This window comes from Cupressus sempervirens, chromosome 4, assembly GCF_028749045.1.
Source record: "Cupressus sempervirens isolate cs-2001-9-10 chromosome 4, ASM2874904v1, whole genome shotgun sequence".
NCBI lineage: Eukaryota > Viridiplantae > Streptophyta > Pinopsida > Cupressales > Cupressaceae > Cupressus > Cupressus sempervirens.
In genome coordinates, this window is record NC_143121.1 from 691,420,001 (window position 1) to 691,444,043 (window position 24,043).

The window sequence follows — 24,043 nt, forward strand, 5'->3', positions numbered from 1 at the left end:
TAGAAGATTGCACATTTGGTTGAAATCTTAATGAACCTTTGTGATGATGTAACAATTCGAATAGATATCTAAGTAAATATTATGAAATGCTTTAATTTATTCTTCTTAATTTTTTTTATTTTTTAAATGAGTGTTTTCTTTAGTTGAAACTTAGATTTATGCTCCTATTTTATGTGCCCAATATCTAAATTTATGTTGTTTTTGCGTTGTATAATTTGTCAACACATGTACATACTATTGTAGTGTTCTCAACAAACTAATTTATAATAATATTAGAGGGTTTATATTGTTATGATAATAAATTTTATTATTGATCAGGGATCACCAAAGTTTAATGCTCCTAGACTTCAACATTAAGTAATTGAAGGGTTGATTTGAATTCTTTTTAATTTACACTTCTATTTCTTAGATTTAAGAAACTTGAAATTATTGCATGTGTTGTTATTTATCTTTCTAAACTTCCACATTTAATGTAGTCTCCTATAACTTTTTCCATCTCAATAAAGTAATTCTAAGAAAAAATAGGAACTGTGATTTTGAATTTAATACTAGACATTTCTAAATTAAAAAGTATTATTGTGGACTATATCAATGTAAAGTTCAAGTTTTTATTTATATTGAACAATACAAAAGAGAAAAGAGGAGAATTTTTTTTAGGCTATCAAGAGTTAAATCTCCATTGAGATGCTATTGTTTAATATACAATTAGATACAAGATCCATTGATACCTCAATATTGCATGCATAACAATATTTTCAAATTATTTGATTTTTCAAATATTTTACACACTTAGAAAAATATGTCTTAGGAATGGTTGTTGACATTTGAATATTAGCTTTACAAACTACAACCAAATTTCAAACTATTTCATCCAACAACTTTCAACAATTTTTTGATAATTATAAAATGATAAGATATACAAATCCACATCTTTCACTTGAAAGTTCCAATTCTTCCACCTCTACCAATAAGATGTGGGAGAGGGTCCTTAATAATTGAGCAGCATTTTTTATCAATTGTTATGACATTTATTTACGTTACTGGTTGAAAACAAATTATTACAAAGACAAGCCAAGGCTACAATTAGATTAGTTGTAAAAGAGACAACTATTATTACAAAGACAAGTCAAGACTACAATTACATTAGTTGTAGAAGAGACAACTACAACTTGCAAACAAGAAAAGTAACGTGTGAAAAAATTACATTCACTTGTACAAACAATGAAAAATAACATAATCGTTAGACATCCACTCAAATAAACAAATTAGCTATACAAAAAGACAAAAAAAATAAATGTATTTTTAACATTAAAAAAGCTAACGTTAAGGTGGTAGCTCATTTGTACAAACGTGAGGGAGAGCTTCTACCAATACATAAACATCACCACCAATCAACAACACAAACTCAGCCAATCTTCTTTTTCAATATCAAAAACTAGTTCTAAACAGATTAATATAACTAATCATTAATACCCAAAACAAAAATCTGAAAGAATTGGTACTACTTAGAAAAGAAAGATTTGCATAACAGATTTCATGCAAATATTTGATGAACCTTGAATAAACATAAAATCTAACCGTAGTCATAATCAAAATGTCAATACCCCCCTTCATTATCTTGGTCCAGCATCAGTCATGGAGATGTCATTTACAGATGGAACGCCCGAGGCAGACGAAGCAGTCGTACCAGACGTCTGCGACTCCGTAAATGTTGGCGTTTCCTTTTCATGCCTTTTCAATCCCACTCCTTTACTTGAATCTGAGCCGCTGAAAATCGCTGGCTTTGTTGGATTTGGCAATGTCACCGAATTGCTCGATATCATCAGGACCACATTCGACATAACTGGCCGAAGTGTGGCATCAGCTTGTACACACAAAAGCGCTACATGAATGCCTCGTACCACCAGATCCTGTGGGCAACTATCTCTTACTGTTGACTCAACCATATTTATCACATTTCCTCCTAAATACAGTCTCCATGCCTGCATCACCACAAATCAGACATCAGTTCTTCTGAGTTTAGTGCGTGGAATTGAAAAACCATTGTTGAAAGGCTAAAGCAAATAAATTCGATTTGATACCCATTCCAATAAATTTTGTATCCCCTCATCTAAATCATGAGTATCCAAGTTTTTCCTTCCGCTGACAATCTCAAGCAGCAGCACTCCAAAGCTATAAACGTCGGCCTTTACTGACAGCCGCCCTCGCATTGCATACTCGGGAGCCATGTAACCACTGGCCCACAAATTAAAACCCCTCAGAAAAAATTAAATGATTAATTACTAATCTCAACCTGAAACTAGAAGCAAATTGAATCATGACTGGGCTGCTTACAATGTGCCTGCAATTCTTGTTTGGATTTGTGTCTCGTCCTCTGGAAAAAGCCTCGCTAAACCAAAGTCTGCTATTTTAGCATTGAGTTTGTCATCAAGCAAAATATTGGTTGCTTTAATATCTCTGTGAATGATTTTCAGCTGGGAATCTTCATGAAGATAGAGAAGACCTCGAGCAATTCCAACGATGATGTTATAGCGTTGTTGCCAATTCAGCAGTCTACGCTTTTCTGGATCTGTAACCCCTAATCTATCTATCACTCTTCGAGATTAACTTTGCAAAATATCACATGTAATGAAGAAAAAGAGAGGATGTAACTTACCATAGAGAAAAGTGTCCAGGCTCTTATTGGGCAAATATTCATAAATAAGCAACCTTTCATCTCCCTCAGCACAACATCCCAACAGCTTCACAAGATTTCGGTGCTGAACATTCGCCATCAGCCTCACCTCATTCATAAATTCTCTCGTGCCTTGCGTAGATCTTGCAGACAGCTTTTTAACTGCTATTTCCTTTCCGTCTCTTGTTGTTCCCTGAAAGATTGGAACAAATTTAAAGCTCATAAACCCCCTTTGTAAATTTCTCCTCCGTATAATATCCTAAATAATCTATGAACACAGGGTTAGTTCAGATCAATGATAGACAATAGCCGCCCCACCCTGTATACACTTCCAAAGCCCCCCTCTCCAAGCTTGTTGTTTTCATGAAAATTTTGTGTGGCTTCTGCCAATTCCTCTAAGCTCATGATGAAATGTTGATGCTCTTGCATCAGTAACCCTGATTCGGCAGAATATACATGCCTTCCTGTACAGAATTGAAAACTGGTAAAGTTTAGAAAATTTACTGGTAAACTAAACCAGAAAATTAATTACAAAGATGAAAAAATTGGAAGCAGCACCTTCACTGCGGGTAACTGGGCTCGCAAAAATGACAGATTTTACTCTTTTCCTCATTGCAATGAGACAAACAGCTGACAGCAGAATGGCGCCTCCCACAACTCCTAAAATAATGGGTACTATTGAGCTCTTCCCTGCAGTGTAGACTCTCCTCAATAAAAACATATCAAAGGTATAATCCAACAAATGCTAAAGGAAGTGGCTGTGTGCTTACTCTTTGATTGGGTTTGTCCGTCCCCGGCTGTGGGAGATTCCACAGTTGTTGGAGTCTGCCTCTCTTTTGGGGGTTCCGCAGGTGTTGGAGTTTGGCTCTCTGGGGGCGGTGGAGAAGTAGTTGCAGGGGTGGATGGCGAAGCTTGTGGTGAAGAAACCTCTGTCTTACCGAAAAATGAGTATGATTCAGATCTAACAACACAGCTTCCTAAAAGAGCCCGACTTCCTTTCTTCACAGAACAACAATCCTCCACTGTATTCCTGGCTGTAAACAGGCATTTTTTGCAATCGTTGACGGATAAATATCTCCAACATTGAACGAGTCCGTAGATGGTTTGGTTTGTGGAGATGTTGGCCGATCCGATGGCGAGTCGCTTATTTGCAGGATTATAAGCAAGATTTGAGAGGTTGGAGAGAAGAGCAGAGGTTGTCGCCTTGTAATCATCCACGTTGCCTGAGACGTTTTGGGTGTTCCACAGGTAAACATATACGTTCGTATCTAATGTTGAAATGAAATTAGAGTTGTGATAGCGCAAAAAGCAGTCATCCATCAATACCAGGCCGCCTATGTCGTTGGAGCAAAGCTCCATCACCGAGCTTTTCGCTTGTTCTGCGCAGTCTGAGCATTTGTCTTCTGATATGTTGCCAAAACACTGTAGAAGCCCGTAGACCTTGTTGGGCGTTTCACCAAATGAAGATGTGTTAAACCCAGAACTTAGGGATGTGTTTGCAAACAGATCTGACATAACCTGGTTCAGATTAGCAGAATATGTACTGCCGTCGGTGAAAGTCGAATCATTACTGCATTTTGACCACCTGTAATCGGATATCACAGATGAAACATTAATCACAAGGAAGAGAAGAAGAAGAGGAAGGTTAGAGCTGCGCCTCATTTATTGCTTTGGATGACAATTGTTCTATCTAGTAACCTTAAGCAAACGAATGAAAAAGGCCGAGGCGGCGTTTCTAACTTTTAATTCACAGCAGAAACGAAAAGCGAAAAAAGTCACGGGGTCACCCGTACTTGTAAATTTCCTACGATCCTTCCTCAGTGCGCCTCGAATAAAATCCAACTGAATATTTCGCTTTTATCTGTGACGCGTCATTATAAATTTTATTCAACGCAATTGGGATGCGTTCATATTTGTCTTACTGCGAGTTTTATTTTATTTTAATACCTTGAGGATTTGCAAACACCAGACATGTACTGTTTGACTGGGGAAACATTTGACCATTTTAAAATGTTTTTTTTACGCCAAAGGTTTTTCTATTTGAAATGAATAGATACTGCCCAAGTTAATTGAACATTCTGTGACAGTTGACTTTTTCCCATGTTCGCCATTCTCATCACCATCTACTTTTTCCATTTTTTACCCACCATTTTCTTCCTTCAATTTATGTGCCATCTTCACATTGAAAAGCAACGTACAAGACATATCTAATCTTCTCAAAAATTGTTTAAGTTTAGATTCTCATAAATAAGTAAGGAGGTATATGAGAAGAGATCTAATAGTTACTTAGGCTAATTTTGTACACTTAGATCTTCTAAAGTGTAAGTTGAATTATGTCGATTTTTCTAGTGTACTTCTATAGATGACTCATAGCTTAAAGCTAAGGTTTCAATGTGGAATGCAAAGTGGTAAAAAAGTGTCATTTTAAAACACTTGTCTGATAGCTAGTTATGTTTACTATATAAGATGTGGAATGCAAAGTGGTAAAAAAGTGTCATTTTAAAACACTTGTCTGATACCTAGTTATGTTTATCCCCCAATACCCACTCACAAACAAAATAGTGCTTTTACCACAAATGGACCAATCAATAACCAAGAAAGTTAAAAAATATTAACTAATAGTACATGTGTGATCTACTATTAGTACATGTGTTATCAACTATTAGTACACGTCTTATCATTTTTTTGTGGCTTTTTAAAAATGTTATGGGGGAATATCTATCATGAAACCCTCACGATCATTGGATCCCCCACTGGTTATTGGGTATCTTCCCCTAGTATCAATTTTTTTTGTTGAAAGTTAGTTAAAGAGAGCGTATAACAATTGATGTGCATCCATTGGACATGAAATACGAATTAATGTAGCAACTGATGTAATGTGAAATTAGTAAACAATGGTATTTTAGTAAGATAAGATGTGAATGAAACATGTACAATAATATACATGTAACAAATACAATCTTAATATTCACTTAAAGGTAAACTATACTGGGATCAAATCAATATAGAGCAGTGTGGAGTACAAAGTGTTATTGACAAAGTGAGTCATTTTGGAACCAACATAATGAATATGAAATATGAATGTTCGCTTGTAGCTTGATGTAGTAAGTAATAGTTTTTTGAATGATAAATATCCATGAAAAATGCTTTTAGTGTTGCGTAGTGTTACCAATGAAACAAGAAATGTGTTAGAGAAGGTACTAAATAGAATTTTGTTTTTTTTTTTTTTAATTATGTAATTTTTTAGCAAAATTTGTGGGCATGACATCTCTATCATATTTTTGTGCCAATTTGAGATGGTCAAATAGTATTAATGTGATGGAATTCAAATATCATTAACATATATCACGCTAGACTTAACTTTCAAACAACATCTAAATTTCACAATTTCTCTCCTCTTTGGAAATTATAACAATATAGGGCTAATTAATTTTGAAGGAAATTTATTGATATTTAATAATAATATTAATATAATTCATATTTTAATATATAAGTAAATAAAAGACACTTTACTTTAAGCGATCAAAAATATTTACTTAGCTCTTAGTTCTTTAATGGAAAAAGGTCACGAAGGTCGTTGATGAGATGAGTATGAATAGATTCTTGAAGAAAAATGAATAGCTGGTGAGATTTAGAGGTGGTTTCAATCACAAAAGTCTCCCTCCATCATGGAATGAGGTATGCTTCATGCTCATGAAGTATCTTACCTTAGAGTGTAGGTTTGGTGTTTAATATTTCTACCATTTCCCTTTGTTGAATCACTTTAGGCACCATGAAGTATTAATTATAGTGTTATATGAAATATTAACTACATTAATATAAGTGTTTAGGGACTTTTAGGTGTCTATATATGTTTTATAAAGTTTTTCTAATCTTGGGAGGTTGATAACTCATACAATATTTTACATCAATTAAGGATTCCAACATAATGAAGTTCTAGTTTTTTAAAGGCAATGTTTAGAACCAAGCATCCTAACTTCCTCTAGGTCTATAAGAAGGATAAAATCTACAACCTATTTTTTTTTCATGATACATATTAGCCTCCATGATTTCGAGACTCCAATTTCACTAATTTATTTTAAGATGTTTTGAAATTTCTAAATTGTTATTTTAACATCTCATTTTTTCCTAAAAAATAGATCTAGTGAATTTTGTGCATCTTATAATAGGTCTATACTGATATGGCCAAAAATTAATCACATTATCCCTAGTAGTTGAACACATTTTGACCACCTGTAATCGAATATCACAGATGAAATATTAGTCAGAAGGAAGAAAAGAAGAATAGGAAGGTTAGAGCTGCGCCTCATTTATTATTTTAGAAATAAGTATAGTTAGTGGTGACAATTGTAATAACCTTAAGCAAACGAGTGAAGAAGGCCGAGGCCGCGTTTCTAACTTTTAATTCACAGCAGAAACGAAAAGCGAAAAAAGTCACGGGGTCACCCGTACTTGTAAATTTCCTACGATGCTTCCTCAGTGCGCCTCGAATTAAATCCAACCGAATATTTAGCTTTTCACTGTGACGTGGCATTATAGATTTTATTCAACGCAATTGCGATGCGTTCATCTTTGTCTTACTGCGAATGTTTGTTTTTTTAAATACCTTGAGGATTTGCAAACACTGGACATGCACTGTTTGACTGGAGAAACATTTGACCATTTTAAAATGTTATTTTTACGACAAAAGTTTTTCTATTTGAAATGAATAGATACTGTCCACGTTAATTGAACATTCTGTGACAGTTGACTTTTTCCCATGTTCGCCATTCTCATCGCCATCTCGTTTTTCTTATTTTTACCGACCATTTTCTTCCTTCAATTTATGTGCCATCTTCACATTGAAAAGCAACGTTTCTCAAAAGCGTGTAGCCGTTTAAGTTTAGATTCTCATAAATAACAAAGGAGGTATACGAGAAGAGACTTAGTAGTTGCTTAGGCTAATTTCGTACATTTAGATCTTCTAAAGTGTAAGTCAAATTATGTCAATTTTTCTAGTGTACTTCCGTAGACGACTCATAGCTTAAAGCTAAGGTTTTAATGTTTGTACATTTATGGATCTATCTGTATATGTTGTGGAATGCAAAGTGGTAAAAAAATATCATTTTAAAACACTCGTCCATTATGTTTACTCACAAAAAAATAGTACTTTTACCACAAACGGACCAATCAATAACCAAGAAAGCTAAAATATCAACTAATAGTACATGTGTGATCTACTATTAGTACATGTCTTATCAACTATTAGTACATGTCTTATCATTTTTTGGGGCTTTTAAAAAGTTTATGGGGGGGTATCTATCACAAAAGCCTCACAGTCATTGGATCCCCCGACGGCTATTGGGTATCTTCCCCTAGTATCAAAGTTTTTTGTTGATAGTTAAGAACTTATAGCCATTGGGGTGCATCCTTTGGACATGAAATGTGAATTAATGTAGCAACCGTTGTAATGTGAATTTAATAAACAATGGTATTTTAATAAGATTAGACATGAATGAAACATGTACAGTAATATACATAACAAATACAATCTTAATATTCACTTAAAGGTAAACTATACTAGGATCAAATCAATATAGAGCAGTATGGAGTACAAAGCGCTATTGACAAATTGAGTCATTTTGGAAACAATATAATGAATATGAAATATGAATGTTTGCTTATAACTTGATGCAGTAAGTAAAAGTTTTTTTAATGATAAATATCCATGAAAAATGTTTTTAGTGTGGTGAGGTCTTACCAATGTTACATCATGAATGTTGACAAACAAGAAATGTGTTAGAGAAGGTACTAAATAGAAATAAAATAAAAAAATAAAAATAAAAGTCAAAACTTCTTAGCAAAATTTGTGGGCAGGACATCTCTTTCGTATTTTTGTGCCAATTTGAGATGGTCAAATAGTATTAATGTGATGGAATTCAAATATCATTAACATATATCATGCTAGCCTTAACTTTCAAACAACATCTAAATTTCACAATTTCTCTCCTCTTTTGAAATTATAACAATATAGGGCTAATTAATTTTGAAAGAAATTTATTGATATTGAATAATAATATTAATATAATTCATACTTTAATATATAAGTAAATAAAAGATAGTTTACTTTAAGCGATCAAAAATATTTACTTAGCTCTTAGTTCTTTAATGGAAAAAGGTCACAAAGGTCGTTGATGAGATGAGTATGAGAAGATTCTTCAAGAAGAATGAATAGCCAATGAGATTTAGAGGTGGGTTTAATCATGAAGGTCTCCCTCCATCATGGAATGAGGTACGCTTCGTGTTCATGAAGTATCTTACCTTAGAGGGTAGGTTTGGTGTCTGATATTTGTACCATTTCACTTTGTTAAATCACTTTAGACACCATGAAATATTAATTATAGTGTTATATGAAATATTAACTACATTAATATAAGTGTTTAGGGACATTTAGGTGTCTACATAAGTTTTATGGGGTTTTTCTAATTTTGGGAGGTTGATAACTCATACAATATTTTCCATCCATTAAAGATTCCAACATAATGAAGTTCTTGTTTTTTAAAGGCAGTGTTTATAACCAAGCATCCTAATTTCTTCTAGCTCTATAAGAAGGGTAAAATCTACAACGTATTTCTTTTTCGTGATACATTTTAGCCTCCACGATTTCAAGACACTCCATTTTCACTAATTTTTTTTAAGATGTTTTGGAATTTTAAAAATTTTATTTTAATGTCTCAATTTTTTCTATAAAAGGAAAAAATCTAGTGAATTTTGTGCATCTTATAATTGGTTTTTACTGATATGGCCAAAAATTAATCACATTATCCCTAGTAGTTGAAAACAATTTTTTTAGTTTTTAATGCATTAATATGGTATTGTGTACAATGCCACACATATACATTGATTTTTAAATTATATATCAAGCCCCTAATGGGATGGATAGATAAAGACCCAATCTTAGAGAAAATACATGGTTTTAATGATAGGTCAAAGAAGCATGCAACTAATTCATAAAACCCATGCACTATAAAAAAATAGAGTTCAAAAAATTTGTTATACTGGCTAGCTCAATATAGTGATATATAAAAGATTAGACAAAATTGGTATAAACATCTAGCATTACCTTGCATTAATTCTCTCCAACATGTCCCACATGTCCTCGACTGAGATGAATGCTCATTTACTATCCTCGACCTCCACCCTTTATGTATCCCTTCATATTATTGCAGCAACTAGAAGCACAACAAAGGCACTTTGAGGTAGAGCTTGCAAACTAGAAAAGTAACATGTGAAAGAATCACATTCACTTGTACAAACCATGAAAAATAACATAGGTGTTAGACATCCACTCAAAATAAATAAATTAGCTATACAAGAAAACAAGAAAAAGAGTATTTTTTAATAGTAAAAATAATTAATGTTAAGGTGGTGGCTCATTTGTACAAACATGAGGAAGAGCTTCTACCAATACATAAACAACATAACCAATCAACAACACAAACTCAGCCATTTTTTTTTCAATATTAAAAACTAGTTCTAAACAAATTAATATAACTAATCTTTAATACCCAAAATAGATTAGTATAACTAATCTTTAATACCCAAAACAAAAATCTCAAAGAATTGGCACTACTTAGAAAACAAAGATTTGCATAATAGATTTCATGCAAATATTTGATGAACCTTAAATTTGAATGCTGTAACTTCATATCCTCTCCCCTAAACATAAAATCTAATAGTAGTCATAATCAAAATATCAATACCATCAAAGGGCCCTTGGTCTACTGGTCGAGTTGAATGGCTCATAAAGAGCCCACTAGGAATCAAGTCTTGTTAATTGAATTTGGCAGAATGGATACAACTCAGTCTTTAGTCTTTAGTTCTTAACCAAAGATATTAGACAAAAAAGCTGAATCTCCATTAAAAAATACCAATTGTTAGAAAGGACAGGGTTGTCATTGCACCAAAATATTGACTTATTAATGCCCGATACAACCAGTAGTCTTATAGAACCACAAGAGGTAGTTAAGCCATGTCACAAATCCTATGAGGGATGCTAGCCCATTGTCAATAGGGAGTTCACTACACAAAAAGAATGATGTGAGAAAGAACTACAAGAGAAGTTGACGAGCACTACCTTTCCTTAATTCTCTCCAACATGTCCCACATGTCCTCAACCAAGGTGAGTGCCCATTTACTATCCTTGACCTACACCCTTTATGTCTCCCTTTTGAAATATTATTGCAGCAACTAGAAGCACAACGAAGGTAGTTTGAGGTAGACCTTGCAAAGAGGTTGGAAGCCCAACAACAAAACCATGAGGCAATTCTTGCAAGGGAGTTCACTACACAAAAAGAAAGAAGTTAGAAAGATCTAGAAGTGAAGTTGATGAGCGTGTTGTTTGGTACACTATAGGCATCAAACGAGACACAACCTATTCTTTCTCCTACATCTCAAGAGCCTACACACGTGTAGAAGGTGCAACCCCTTATTTTAAAGGATTCACATGGGCTAGATGAGGAACATATGTTGCAATAACAACATGAAGAGACAAACATACAAGCCATACCATCAAAGCTAACCCTTGTTGGCCATAAGAATTTAGAAGTTGCAGAGAAACAACACATTTAAGGATGATTTCTTAGACCCAAAACCATTAAGAGGATATCCCATAAGGCATCCAACTCTGCAACAAATCAACACGTTGCCCTTGATCATGCTTGCTTCAAAGCATGAGGGTAAGTTTCAAAAGAAGGAAAATTATGTCTTGCTCAAATTGATAACACCCCAATGTTGGAGAGTTTCATAATTTTCAACATTGGGAAGGTGTTCCATGCAGCAATATGCTTGTCATGCTTGTTGATATTTTTGACTACCTGCATCCATGGAAGAAAAAAACAACTTTTAAGAAAGGGTAGCTACTTCAACAAGTCAATCAATGGTTTTGTTTGATTTTTCTATTTTGTAAATTATACTTCTACATATTAGAGTAGGTTTTTTAGTTTTCCAAGACATGCATGAGAACAACTAATTCCCCCCTAAAGATAGAAAGTTTTACAGTAAGTTTTGTTGGTTGTAGAGGTTGTACATTTTTCCAAGTTGCATGTGGGCTAACACATCATTCTTTTCTGGTGAATCCATGCCCAATGGATTGTTTAAGCCTATTGATCTATGCTTAGTAGGCAAGCATCCCCTCTAATTTGCAGAGAATGCTGGCTATTTTTGCCCCCATTCAACCCATGACTGATAACCAATTTAAGAGATCTTCAATGAGATGGATTCTTTGGTGGTTTAACACATCAATTGGTGGTTACTTTTTTGTATTGTTTTTTTGTATTGTCCATGGTGCTCTTTGGTAGAGTTGCTTGATCTTTTCTTCTCCTGAGTAGCTCAGTTACTAGCTCAATCTTTTCTTTGGCCAAGTGGCTCGGTCTATTCTTTTATCAAGTTTCATGTTATCCTATTGCGCTATTTCACAAAGGCCATTTTGGGTGGCTTGCAAAATAGCAAAAGATGTTTGGCATTTCTTCCACTATGCATTGGGAAATGTGTTGACCATCAGATCAAAGGTTTCTTCATCATCAATTGTTTTTAATCATTCATTGGGAGATTTTTGCATCATTTGAGTTGTCCATTTCAAATGAAAAGATCTACATTTATGGTCCATCACCTTTTGGGGTAGATTTGATCTTTTCAATGCAAGTTGACTCCATAGGTATACGTGGGTGGGTTAAGACTATGTGTTATCCCTTCCCACATTTTTTGATAGTAGTACAATTTGATCACTAGCATCCAACACACTCTTCTAAGGAAAGTTATTTAATGTTGGGTGAATTTTTGGGCCTTGTTATGCAATGCTAATGTATTCCCATGCCTTTTTATTTCTTGGAAGGATCAAATCTTTTTTATTTATCCTATAATTTTTTGGATACACTCTTTTGGCTCTTTCATGTCACTTCATTGAATAAGTTGTTTCAAGGATTAGATTTCTTTTTGAAATTCATTTATGGCTCACCTTTGTAATCTAACTCCATGGTGGTTGGGTCTAAACTTGATGTAACATTTGAGTTATGCTTGAACTCTTTAAAAGGAAATCTTGTATCTAATTTATGAGTTCCTCTCTATTGGTTCTTTGCAACAACATTTGTGCATTGTATGTGTAACTCCCATATGCCTTAAAGTGGTATAATTCTCTATTTTTTACCTATTCTCACTATTTTGTATCTGTGCATATTATTTTCCTTGTGCTAAAATGGTGTCTTTTCTTATTTTCTCAAGCTTGTATGTTGTATCTACTTTCTTATGGACGCTATATAAGTGAATTCACATTCCTTGTGTTGGAAATATAGATGAAGTAATTGAGAGGGGGGAGTGAATCAGTTACTAAAAAAACAAATCTTGATCCCTTAGATGTCTTTTAAAATAACTAATTACTGATGTCACTTGGTAAATACATCACAAAAATGTTGGAACTCAGTAGATTAACTTGTTACTAATCTTTAAGCATTCATAATTATTAGCATGCATGCAAAAATAAATAACATGAGCACAAGAGACACCAGATTTAATGTGGAAACCCAATATGAGAAAACCCACCAAGTAACTAGCTACCAATTTTCACTCTTCTGAAGTGAGCCTTGTTAGGAGCCAACCTTGTTAAAGGTTACAATACACACTATTAGGTGTGACCTTGTTAGAGGATTTAATCACCCTTTTAGGAGTGGCCTTTCTAGATCTTTAGAATAATTCAACTGAACTGTCACCTTGTTAGAGGATTTACAAAATGGCTATCAAACCAACTCTGTTAAGAGATTTTGAAATCACTGCTACAATGGTTAGAAAGTAACAATGAATTGACCTAAATATGATGCAACTGAATTTGCTGATTACAGATCTCTATTCTACAACATTAGATCCTCCTCGATCAAATATAGCTTTGCTGCTCCTCAATGATCTCTGATCATCCTTCAAAATTCACTCTCACAATAATTAGTCCTTCTTCTCATTCACATTACATCAAATCCATCACTTACACTTAGAATTTGCAACTTGACCTCTTATATATACCATTCAGATTATCAAGTCGGCTCATTCACAAGTTACATTTACCAATAAACCATACATCAATCAGCTACAAATATTACATTAAAAAAAAAAACTTTATTTCACAAAATAATGAAATCCTTCATTGGCCGACCCTACTTAGTAAGCACTACTTCTAGAAACAATTTCTTGAGTTAACCATCTCAACTCGGTTAACACTGCAAAATTTGCAAAATCCTTTGGCTGCCAAGTGAACTCTATAAGAACTAAATTTCCTTCACTGACCATGCGAGCTCGGTAGGAATTGTCTTTGCCATAGTTCCCTTTGATGACAGAGTGAGCTCAGTAACAACTAAATTTCCTTGATTAACCTTGAAAGCTCGGTAACAACTATTTGCACAAGGTAAAGCCTAAGAACGCTCGGTAGACACTATAAACCTTCTTTGCTAACCTTTTGAGCTCAGTAGACTCTATCTTTTGCCTTACTGACCAACTGAGCTTGGTAGACTCTGTATGATGACTGATATGACATTTGTGTAACATCAAAGACAACACACAATTGAACAATTGTATCCAACAATCTCCCTCTTTAGCATTGATGGCAACACAACATGTCATAGTAGAATGAAATTTGAAAACAAGTATTTTATGACAGAATGCTTCTCCCTCTTATGTTTCATTCGACAAAACTTCTCAAATATAGTAATCTCCCTCTTGCATAATAATCTCTCCCTCTTACAAGAACTCTTTTTTTCTTGCAAATTTTAGAAAGATATGACAGTAAACTCTCCCTCTTTAACAACACATGTCAAATACAACACAAACCAAATAAATAACAATGTACCTTATGTACTGATTCATATGCAATATCTTCATTACTTTGCTACATCAACTGATAGATCTTCAATTTTGTTTCTATTGATGAATCACTAAAATTGTATTTTAGTGAGCTTTAGATAGGGGAATGACCCCTAACTTACCTCTTAGATACAAGAATGCATCTTTAGGTAAAGGCTTTGTGAATATATCAGCAATTTGTTCCTTTGTATGGACATATTCCAATCTGATTTCCTTATCCTGCACCAATCCTCTGACAAAGTGATACTTTATAGAAATATGCTTGGTTTTTGAATGCATCACTAGATTCTTGGATATGTTTATTGCACTTGTATTGTCACAAAACATAACAATAGGTTCTTTGATTTCTTGCTTCATACCTTCCAATAATTGTTTGAACCACACAATGTTTGAGTAGTTTACTGTTGTTGCAACATATTCAGCCTCTGTTGTAGACTGGGATGTATAGTTCCACTTTTTACTTGTCCAAGAAACCAACCTCTTTCCAAGAAAGAAAGCTCCTCCACTTGTACTCATTCTGTCATCAACATTCCCTGCCCAATCTGCATTAGTGAACACTTTTAAATCCAATTTTTCTCCAAGTTTATACCATAATCCATAATCTTTAGTTCCTTTTAAATACCTCATGATCCTTTTGATTGCCATCATGTATTTTTTTTGGTTTTACTGAGAATCTTGCTACAATTCCTACTGCAAGGGCAACGTCTGGTCTTGTGTGCACTACATACTGCAACTTTCCAATTATAGATCTATACAATGTCTGATCCACTTCCTTTGATTCATCATCCTTGGTAAGTTTCAATCCAGTACACATAGGAGTCCCAACTAGTTTGCAGTCTTCCATACCAAAATTTTTTAGTATCTCCTTGATGTATTTAGATTGAATGATGTAGATGTCATTCTTATTCCTAATGAATTTGAAGACCAACAAAGAATTTGATCTCACCAAACATTGACATTTCAAATTCCTTGTTGATTTGTTCTAAAAATTCTTTACAAAGATCATCATTTCCTATGAACAAAGTATCATCTACGAATAGTTCTACCAAAACAATCTTATTATCTGGTCCTTCCTTGATGTACAAGCTACTGTTATCATTAGTTCTTTGAAAACCAATTTGAATAAGATAGTTATGCAATCTTTCATACCATGCTCTAGGGGCTTGTTTCAGACCATATAATGCTTTATGTAATTTGCAGACCATGTCCTTCTTGTCTAGATTAGGCAAACCTTCAGGCTGTTCAATGTAAACTTCTTCATCCAGTATATCATTGAGAAATGCTGGCTTGATATCCATCTGATAAACTTTGAATCCTTTGTATACAGCATATGCAAGTAAGGTTCTGACACCTTCCAATCTTGCAATAGGAGCAAAAGTCTCTCCATAGTTTACACCTTCTTCTTGAGAGTATCCTTTGCATATTAGTCTAGCTTTGTTCCTTGACACCTTACCATCTTCATTTAACTTGTTTCTAAATACCCACTTAGTTCCAATCACATTTTTGTTTTTAGTCCTAGGTACAAGAGTCCATGTTTTGTTTTTCTCTATCTGTTCTATCTCTTCATTTATAGCTTCAATCAAACTTTCATTTTCTAATGCATCTTTGACATTTCTAGGTTTAAAATTAGTAAGTAAACAAGTTCCTTTCAACTTACTTCTTGTCATTGTTCCTTCATATTTATCTCCAATGATTTGATCTGGTGTATGATGTTTCCTGACATATTTGGCTAACACAGGCTCCTTGCCTTTTGAATGACTTGTATTGTTATCCTTCTGTGCTTCAACTTCTAGTTCTAGTTGCTCGAGCTCAGTAGCTGTTGATTCGGTAGCTTCTATTTGCAACTCGGGTCCTTGCAACTCAGTAGGCATTAGCTCAGTTTGAACTTCCTGCAACTTGATTACAAAAAACTCTGGAGTAGACAATTTCTGATTGACAGATGTGCCTGGCACTGTATCAGGTTCAATGAAAATAAATCTCCTATAGTTTTTAGGTTCCCTTTTTCTTTCTTTTTCAGTTCTTTCTGCAAACTCATCAACTTTTACATGTGCACTTTCTATGACTTTGTGAGTAGACAAATTCAAACATCTATATGCTTTACTTTTGCAAGAATATCCCAAAAATATTCCTTCATCACCTTTTACATCAAATTTTCCTTTTCTAGATTATTTCAAAATGTAACATTTGCTTTCAAATACTTTTAGGTAACTTACATTGGGCTTGTAGCCATACCATAACTCATAGGGGGTTTTGAACGAGTCCTTCTTCAGTTGTACTCAGTTCAAGGTATGAACTGCAGTGCTGATAGCTTCCTTTTAGTATTTGATAGCAATGTTCTTTTCAATCATTAAGGTTCTTGTATAGTCCATAATAGATATGTTCCTTTTTTCAACTATTCCATTTTATTTAGGAGTTCCAAGTGTTGAAATCTGTCTTTTGATTCCCCTTTCAATGCAAAAGTTATTGAACTCATGTGAAATGAATTCACCACCTCTATCTAACCTCAAACATTTTAGTCTTTTGCCTATTTCCTTCTCTACTTTGGCCAAATACTATTTGAACTTTTCAAAAGCTTCTAATTTCTCTCTTAGGTACATGACAGTCATCATTCTTGAGTAATCATCAACAAAAAGAATGAAGAACTTTTCACTAGTATAACTTTCAATGCCAATAGGTCCACACAAATCAGTATGCACAATTTCTTCAGACTAATACTTCTTGCTTTTAAAGTAAGTCTTTCCCATCTTGCCAATTTGACAATTCTTGCATAGACCAACCTCAGGTTTCTTTATGTTAGGAATGCCTCTTACTTTCTTTAATTTACTTATTTTTACCAAGTTATCAAAGTTCACATGACACAACTGCTACATATTGTGCCCCTTGCCAAATATTTGAATTTTAAATTCTTGCCTGCCAACGGTCACTTCCCAGTTTAATGTTATTTTTTAAACATCCCAAGAATATCAAAAAAATTAAATGATTGAACCTTATGATATTCCTGATTTCCTAGGTTTATTTTTGCGGGCCTATAAGTCCCCCATCGTCAGATCTCATAAAATCAATGGTCGGCGCTATCTTGCTATCGGAAGTTATGCGTTGTTTTGCCATAGCGACATAGCGCCTTTCGACTGCATGTCAGGTGGGTCCTCCTTTTCCTTGCTGTTTCTTCAGCGTTGAATTTTGATAGATCCCTGGAGGGCACTATGGCACTATCAAAAAATTTGTGTTCTTCTTCGTTAGCGACATAGTGCCTAGATGGAAAGTGTTACTACGGTGATATCAGTTGTCAGGTGGGTCCCAAGTATGCCCCATCGAATATCAGTGATGAATTTTGGCACACGTTGGTAGTGGTCAATTTTGTCATTAGCTGAGGTATGACTATGTAGAATGTGGGCCCTGCGAGGACTTGTTAGATAGGTTGGCACATGGCCAGTTCTCATTGGTTGGTACACTGATAGATCGGATCCATTTTTCTTGCTGCCAGATCTTAGAAAATCAACGATGGGTGCTATCTCACTATGGGAAGTTGCTCAGAGGATATCCATACTAACATAGCACCCCGATTACGCGTGGCACATATGACATCATGGGCCCCCCTTTTTTCGAAGTAATACTATGGCTCATCCTCGATGGCAGTTATCAGGTGGGTCTGCAATTCGCAAGGCTGAGGTTATTGTGTGGGCGAAAAAGTGACGGCACCAAAGGGCGCTATGGTGCTATCGAAATTTTTTTTCTTCTCGCCATTAGCAACATAGCACCTAACTAGTAAAGGAGCATGGTGGGACCTCAGGCAACATGGAAAATGATAGCGATCAAAAGAGGATTTTGATTCATTTCCAGTTGTGTAGATCTTTTGATGTCAGTAGTAGCCTAGACCCACACCCCTCTCAAACACACAAAGGTTTCCTCACCCTTAGATCAATGGTGGGCGCTATCTCACTATGGAAAGCTATGAGGATATGACCCATAGCGACATAGCACCTCAATGACACGTAGTGAGGTGGACCCGTGATCTCTTGTGAACCGTAGGGATGATGCTAGGTTGTGCCAGGTGGTTGCCAAGTGCGTTGACATTGGTTCGTGGGCCCAGAAGTTTTAAGGGCAAAGCACAGTAATTTGGCGAGTCTTCTCAATCGTCAGATCTATCTGGATCCACGATAGGCGCTATCTTGCTATGAGAAATTTCTCGGAGGATACGCATAGCGACATAGCGCCTCAATGACACATGTCCCAATGGCTCAAGCAACATTGGCAATTAATGACAGTTATAAGAATAATTGCCACGGTCAGGGTTTTAGCAAGACCATCGCAGTCAGGGTTGAGTTGGCATGGTTAGTTAAAAGACATGGTCAACTCAGGGAGACTTTTTAGGGTGGCAAAAAGATAAAAGACTATTGGTCCACGTGGCTCATCCCGGTGCCAAGATAGATTGATTTGCTAACCTTGCTGATTCATGAGACAGAAATAAGGGAAATCATGGGTTTTGCATGAATCAGATCTTCATGATCGATTTCAACCACCCTGGAGTAAATGTGAAACAAAGAAGAACACTCTACCACCTTGATCTATCTATCTACTTGGTCAGAGCATAGTTATGGCACTATTTCCATCTTCTCGGGGCCCTGTTCCAACCAAGATCAGATATCATTGCATCTAGATCTGTATCCAAATCAGATTTTCTCCATTATTGTTCTTTGCAGGACTTAATGGCAAGTTGTTGAGAAGTAATTACTGTTCAAGGACATCCCAATTATGCCTGAGCTATAGAGGCAAAATTTTATGAATTTTGTAGGGTCTACCTTTCTCTATTTTCTCTGTTACTGCTCTGTAGATTCTCAGTGTAAATTTCCCCGTGCCTTTGAACTACATGATTTTCTGTCTTATCTCCTTCAGCTATTGGTATGAAAGTGCAAGAATTATTTGCCTCTTACTGGTGTTTTGTAGAGATCTATGGTCTGCATGACTGTGTCTCCTTGGCCTATGAATGATAATATAAGTGAATCTCTCTTTCCTTGTGTCATTCATCTTAGTTTTTTAATCTGCATGTGATTACTAGATTAAAGAAAGTCTAAATATGTATATCCTTAGTTTCATTCTAGTTCAATAGTGCGTATATGGGCAGAGATTGGTCTAAACACTCTATTTTGGTGCATCATCTCTTTAGATTAGATTAGGTAGATTTGCTTTTATGCTCTCCTTCTCCTTTTTCCTCTCCAAGAGTAGTTAGGTGCATCTTGATAGTAAGAGGAAGCCAACCTTCTCCGAAGACTCAACCTCACAGTTAAAGTCCCACAACTTGGAGGTTGTTTCCATGTTTCACTAGGTTGTCCTCATGCATAGGCTTTGGACAAGGGTGCAAACCTAAGTGACAACATTTTTTGGCACACCCAGTGGGACAACTTTTTAGAAGATTTCAATCCTACTAGTGTCAAAAGGGAACATTTCAAGATCAATACCGAGGAGATAGTACTGGCTTCAGTGTTTAAGCCTTCAAGAGGCTTATTCTTCAAAGTACTTGGTGACTCTGAGCTTCAAATACATATCTGGTTCCAGACCAAAGTTGTAGCGATTCATGCCCAGAGTTGAAACAAGGGCATCTTCTAGAGGTAAGTTTCAGTATCAAGAGCTTTCATTTTCAAACCCTAGAAGAAGGAGGACTAGAATATCTTTATCACCAGTTAGGAGTGTAATAGAAACAAATACACCTAAAAGATCTATCTCTACTCCTCCTTCTATTAGATCTTAGCCTATACTGCCATCAATACATATCAATAGATCACTTGTCTATATGGCGTTGCCTAGAGCTCATACTTTTTCCACCTTTAATGGTGGGAGCCCTCTCTTATTAGCCCAAAGACATGATATAACAATAGCTGCCCTCAAAAGTATACTAGAGTTTACTGGTGAAACTTCTACCTCCCACTCAAAACACATTCAAGAGGTTGCAAATGTCTTTAACATCCATGGTATTACAGAGGATGATGTTGCAGTTAGGCTCCTAGACTCATCCTTGAAAGGAAAAGCACTACAATGGTATAGAGGTTTAGCTCATGGTTCTATAATAGATGGGGATGGATTAGGAGCAGGATTGTACAAACATTTTGAGGATAAAAGTGACTATTTGTCACTTTTAGAGCAGTTGACCACTATAAAAAGAGCCCCCCATGAATGTATGACTAATTTTAACTATAGATTTCAAAAGACATGGGATATAATACCTATTTTAGTGAAGCCTACCCCTGGTGATGCCTTCTTGCATTACCTTAAAGCTTTTAACAGTGATATTGCCACTACAATCCAAACTATGGGAGGAGATACCTTGCCTAATGTTTATGACATAGCAATAAGGGCAGAAAATATATTGATACAAGGAGGTAAGCTAGCTCCAAGGCTTCCCATGCCCTTCTTTCTTGATGTTCCAAATCATCAACCAACAATGGCTCCTCTTCCCACAACTTCTACATCACAATCCCTTGTCCTAGTCCCTCAAGCTTCCACATCTTCAAATGGGATAGATGAAATCAAGGAGATGATGCAATCTCTGATGCAAAACATGGATAAAAGAGAAAAGAACCTTGAGAAAAGATTGCAAGATCATGGGAAGAAGCTGGAGGATAACTCCTCTATGATGCAAAAAGTAAGCAGCAAGGTGGTGACTTTAGAAAGATAGCAAGCTCAAGGTAGTAAGCCTCATCAATGGAAATATCAAACTCCGAGCAATGGTAGGCCTCCAAATCCTAATCATTGGAACAATTCTTTTGATCAGAGTAGGCAGGGTGGCCATGCTTCAACCTCAAATGTAAACCAAAGTAGGGCCATAGTCCCTCAAAACAATATAGCTCAAGATCAAGATTTGTGTCTCTCTTGTAACTACTCCTATGCCTATTGTATGTGTCAGAAGGCTGAATCTTTTATGGCTTTTATAGTCAAAGAACCTGTAGCAAAATAATCATATAAGGAGGACCAATTTAAAGATGCCTCAGATATGCAAAGATAGGGTGATTGCTCTTTTATGAATCATCAGATGGAGGAGCATTGTAATGTAAACTAGGATTCCATTGCTCATAACACTAGAAGCAAAAGAAGAGCTATGGAAGATGTTGTCACCCCTCCTCACAATCAGGCCTCAACTTCAAATGCAATATCTCATGAGCAAGCAACAAATAATCAATCAAGTACCTTTCAGCAACAAAGGTAAAATCATGGTAGAAAAGATACAAGTGATCCTTCAGTTATTCCATCTCAACCTCATACAATTGCAACTCCCAAAGTTTCTACCAAAGCACCTATTATGCCATTCAGTGTGGTAGAGCAAATGAAGAAGACAAATGTGAATATCTCCATGTGGGATGCTATTGCTACTATACCCATGCAAAAGAGGTTGCTGCAGTAAGAATTGGAAAGGATTGAACCAAAGGATCAGACTCTCAGCATGGAAAGTGCCATAAGTCTAGTACAACCATCAAGGGAGGTAGAAACAAGTAAAAAGGTTAGACCTCCTCCATTTTATGTTTCTCTAATTATAGAGGGCAAACTAGTCCATAATTGCATGATTGATTCAGGGCCTAGCAGTTCAGTGATGCCTAGGTGTGTTGCTAGTGCTTTGGGAATGAAATTTGAGCCCATTATTTGGGATGTGTTACAATTGGATGGTAGTACTGTCAAGATTATAGGGATCCTTAGAAATGTGGAGATGGTCTTACATGCATGCCCTGGTTGCACTATAACCCAAGATATCTTTGTTGTTGAGGTCAAGCCATATTTTTCCATCTATCTGTCAAGAGACTTTACTGCCCAAATAGTTGGTTTCATATCTTCCAATTGGTCATATATGTCTTTCAAGATGAGATATGGAGCCAATGCTTCAATCAGAGCAGAGCCTCAAGCCCTCCATCATAATAAATCTTACACCCCTAATTCCATCAACATAAATTGCCCTATCCTAGAGATGGATGAGAATGACATAGTGAATGAGCCCACCACTTCCCTAGCAGAGATACTTGATTTTTTCTTGGATGAGTGGGATAATGTGTATCAATTTGACCCTATGCCAGAAACTGTTGAGATAGGTCTTAGTACATATTGTATATTGGAGAAAGATGCTCTAGTTCCCAATCTTGTGGAGACAGAAAGAAGATATGAGTGGAATATGGAGTATGTACTTTGATGGATCAAGGAATCAAAATGGATCAAGGGCTGGTGTATGTTGATTTCTCCTACACAAGTAAGGTACTACTTCTCCTTTAGGCTCCAATTCAGTTGTACTAATAATGTGGCCGAGTATGAATCCTTGATTCAAGGTCTCCTACTTGCTCAAAAAAGAGGAATTCAAGCCTTAAGGGTGTATGGAGATAGTGAGTTGGTGGTTAATCAAGTGAGAAATCAAAATACCACCAAGAATGGTTTGCTCAAGTCTTATAAAAATAGGGTATGGGATTTTCTTGAAGGTTTCAATGCATTTAATATTCAAAGCATCCCTAAAAAAGAAAATAGACATGCTGATAGACTTGCAGCAATAGGTGCATCTTATGATGTGCCAGGGAATCTTGAGGAGGTGAAGAAGCAACAAATCAAAGTGGTTGTAAGGCCTACTATCCCTGATAACAATATCCATTGGCAAGTGTTTGAGTCTGATGAGCAAATTATGAGCTTCTTGTAGAATGAAGCAGAGTTTTCAGGCAGGAATCAGTAAAGACTACAAGATCAATATGGTGACCAAATCATTAATCTTAGCTCTAACAAGCTGCCTAAAGGTCTCATTACTCTAGAGAGTGTTTTCAATCCTGATGACCAAGCAAGAGGTAGGGCCATGAACCTAGCCACTGATGAGGATGATCACATTCCAGTCACGATTGCCGATGGAAAGTCCTTAAACATGGGGAAGGTATGTTGTGAAATTGAACAAGAAATTTTTATTCATCTATTTCAAGAGTTTAATGATATATTTTCCTGGACATATGATGACTTAAAGGGCTTTGACCCAAGGTTGTTTCAGCATACCATAGATTTAATTAATGATGTAAAACCAATAAGACAAAAATAGAGACCAGTGAATCCCAAGATTGAACCCTTAATGAGAAAGGAGCTATCCAAATTGATTGAGGCCCATATAATTTTCCCTATCAAACACTCATCATGGGTAGCAAACCTTGTCCCTGTTAGGAAGAAGAACAGAGAAATTAGATTGTGTGTGGACTTTAGGGACCTTAACCAAGCTTCGCTTGAAGACCACCATCCTCTCCCTTCTATGGAGCAGATTTTGTCCAAAGTCAGTGGTTCAAAGAGATTTTCTTTTCTTGATGAATTTTCTGGCTACAATCAAGTGCTGGTTAAAGATTCTGATAGGTACAAGACTGCATTTACCACTAAATGGGGTACCTATGCTTATTGTAAGATGCCATTTGGGCTAACCAATGTAGGTGCTACATTTCAGAAGGCAATGGAGATGGCCTTCAAAAGGTTGATTGACAAGTTTGTCTTAGTTTACCT

At 35.7% G+C, this 24,043-nt stretch overlaps 1 protein-coding gene across 1 annotated transcript in view; it reads right to left on the bottom strand.

The window, feature by feature from the left end:
- Positions 1 to 1,545: 1,545 nt before the first annotated feature.
- The window catches only part of LOC149563160 (cysteine-rich receptor-like protein kinase 19), a 35,286-nt gene continuing 12,788 nt past the window's right edge, over positions 1,546 to 24,043 (bottom strand). Inside the window, exons 8-12 of the mRNA XM_089826554.1 lie at positions 2,993 to 3,155; positions 2,657 to 2,867; positions 2,335 to 2,569; positions 2,082 to 2,235; positions 1,546 to 1,982 (exon numbers count right to left, since the gene is read on the bottom strand). Coding sequence (XP_089682680.1) covers positions 1,614 to 1,982; positions 2,082 to 2,235; positions 2,335 to 2,569; positions 2,657 to 2,867; positions 2,993 to 3,155 — 1,132 coding nt within the window. The 3' untranslated portion in view covers positions 1,546 to 1,613. The remainder of the gene's footprint in view (positions 1,983 to 2,081; positions 2,236 to 2,334; positions 2,570 to 2,656; positions 2,868 to 2,992; positions 3,156 to 24,043) is intronic.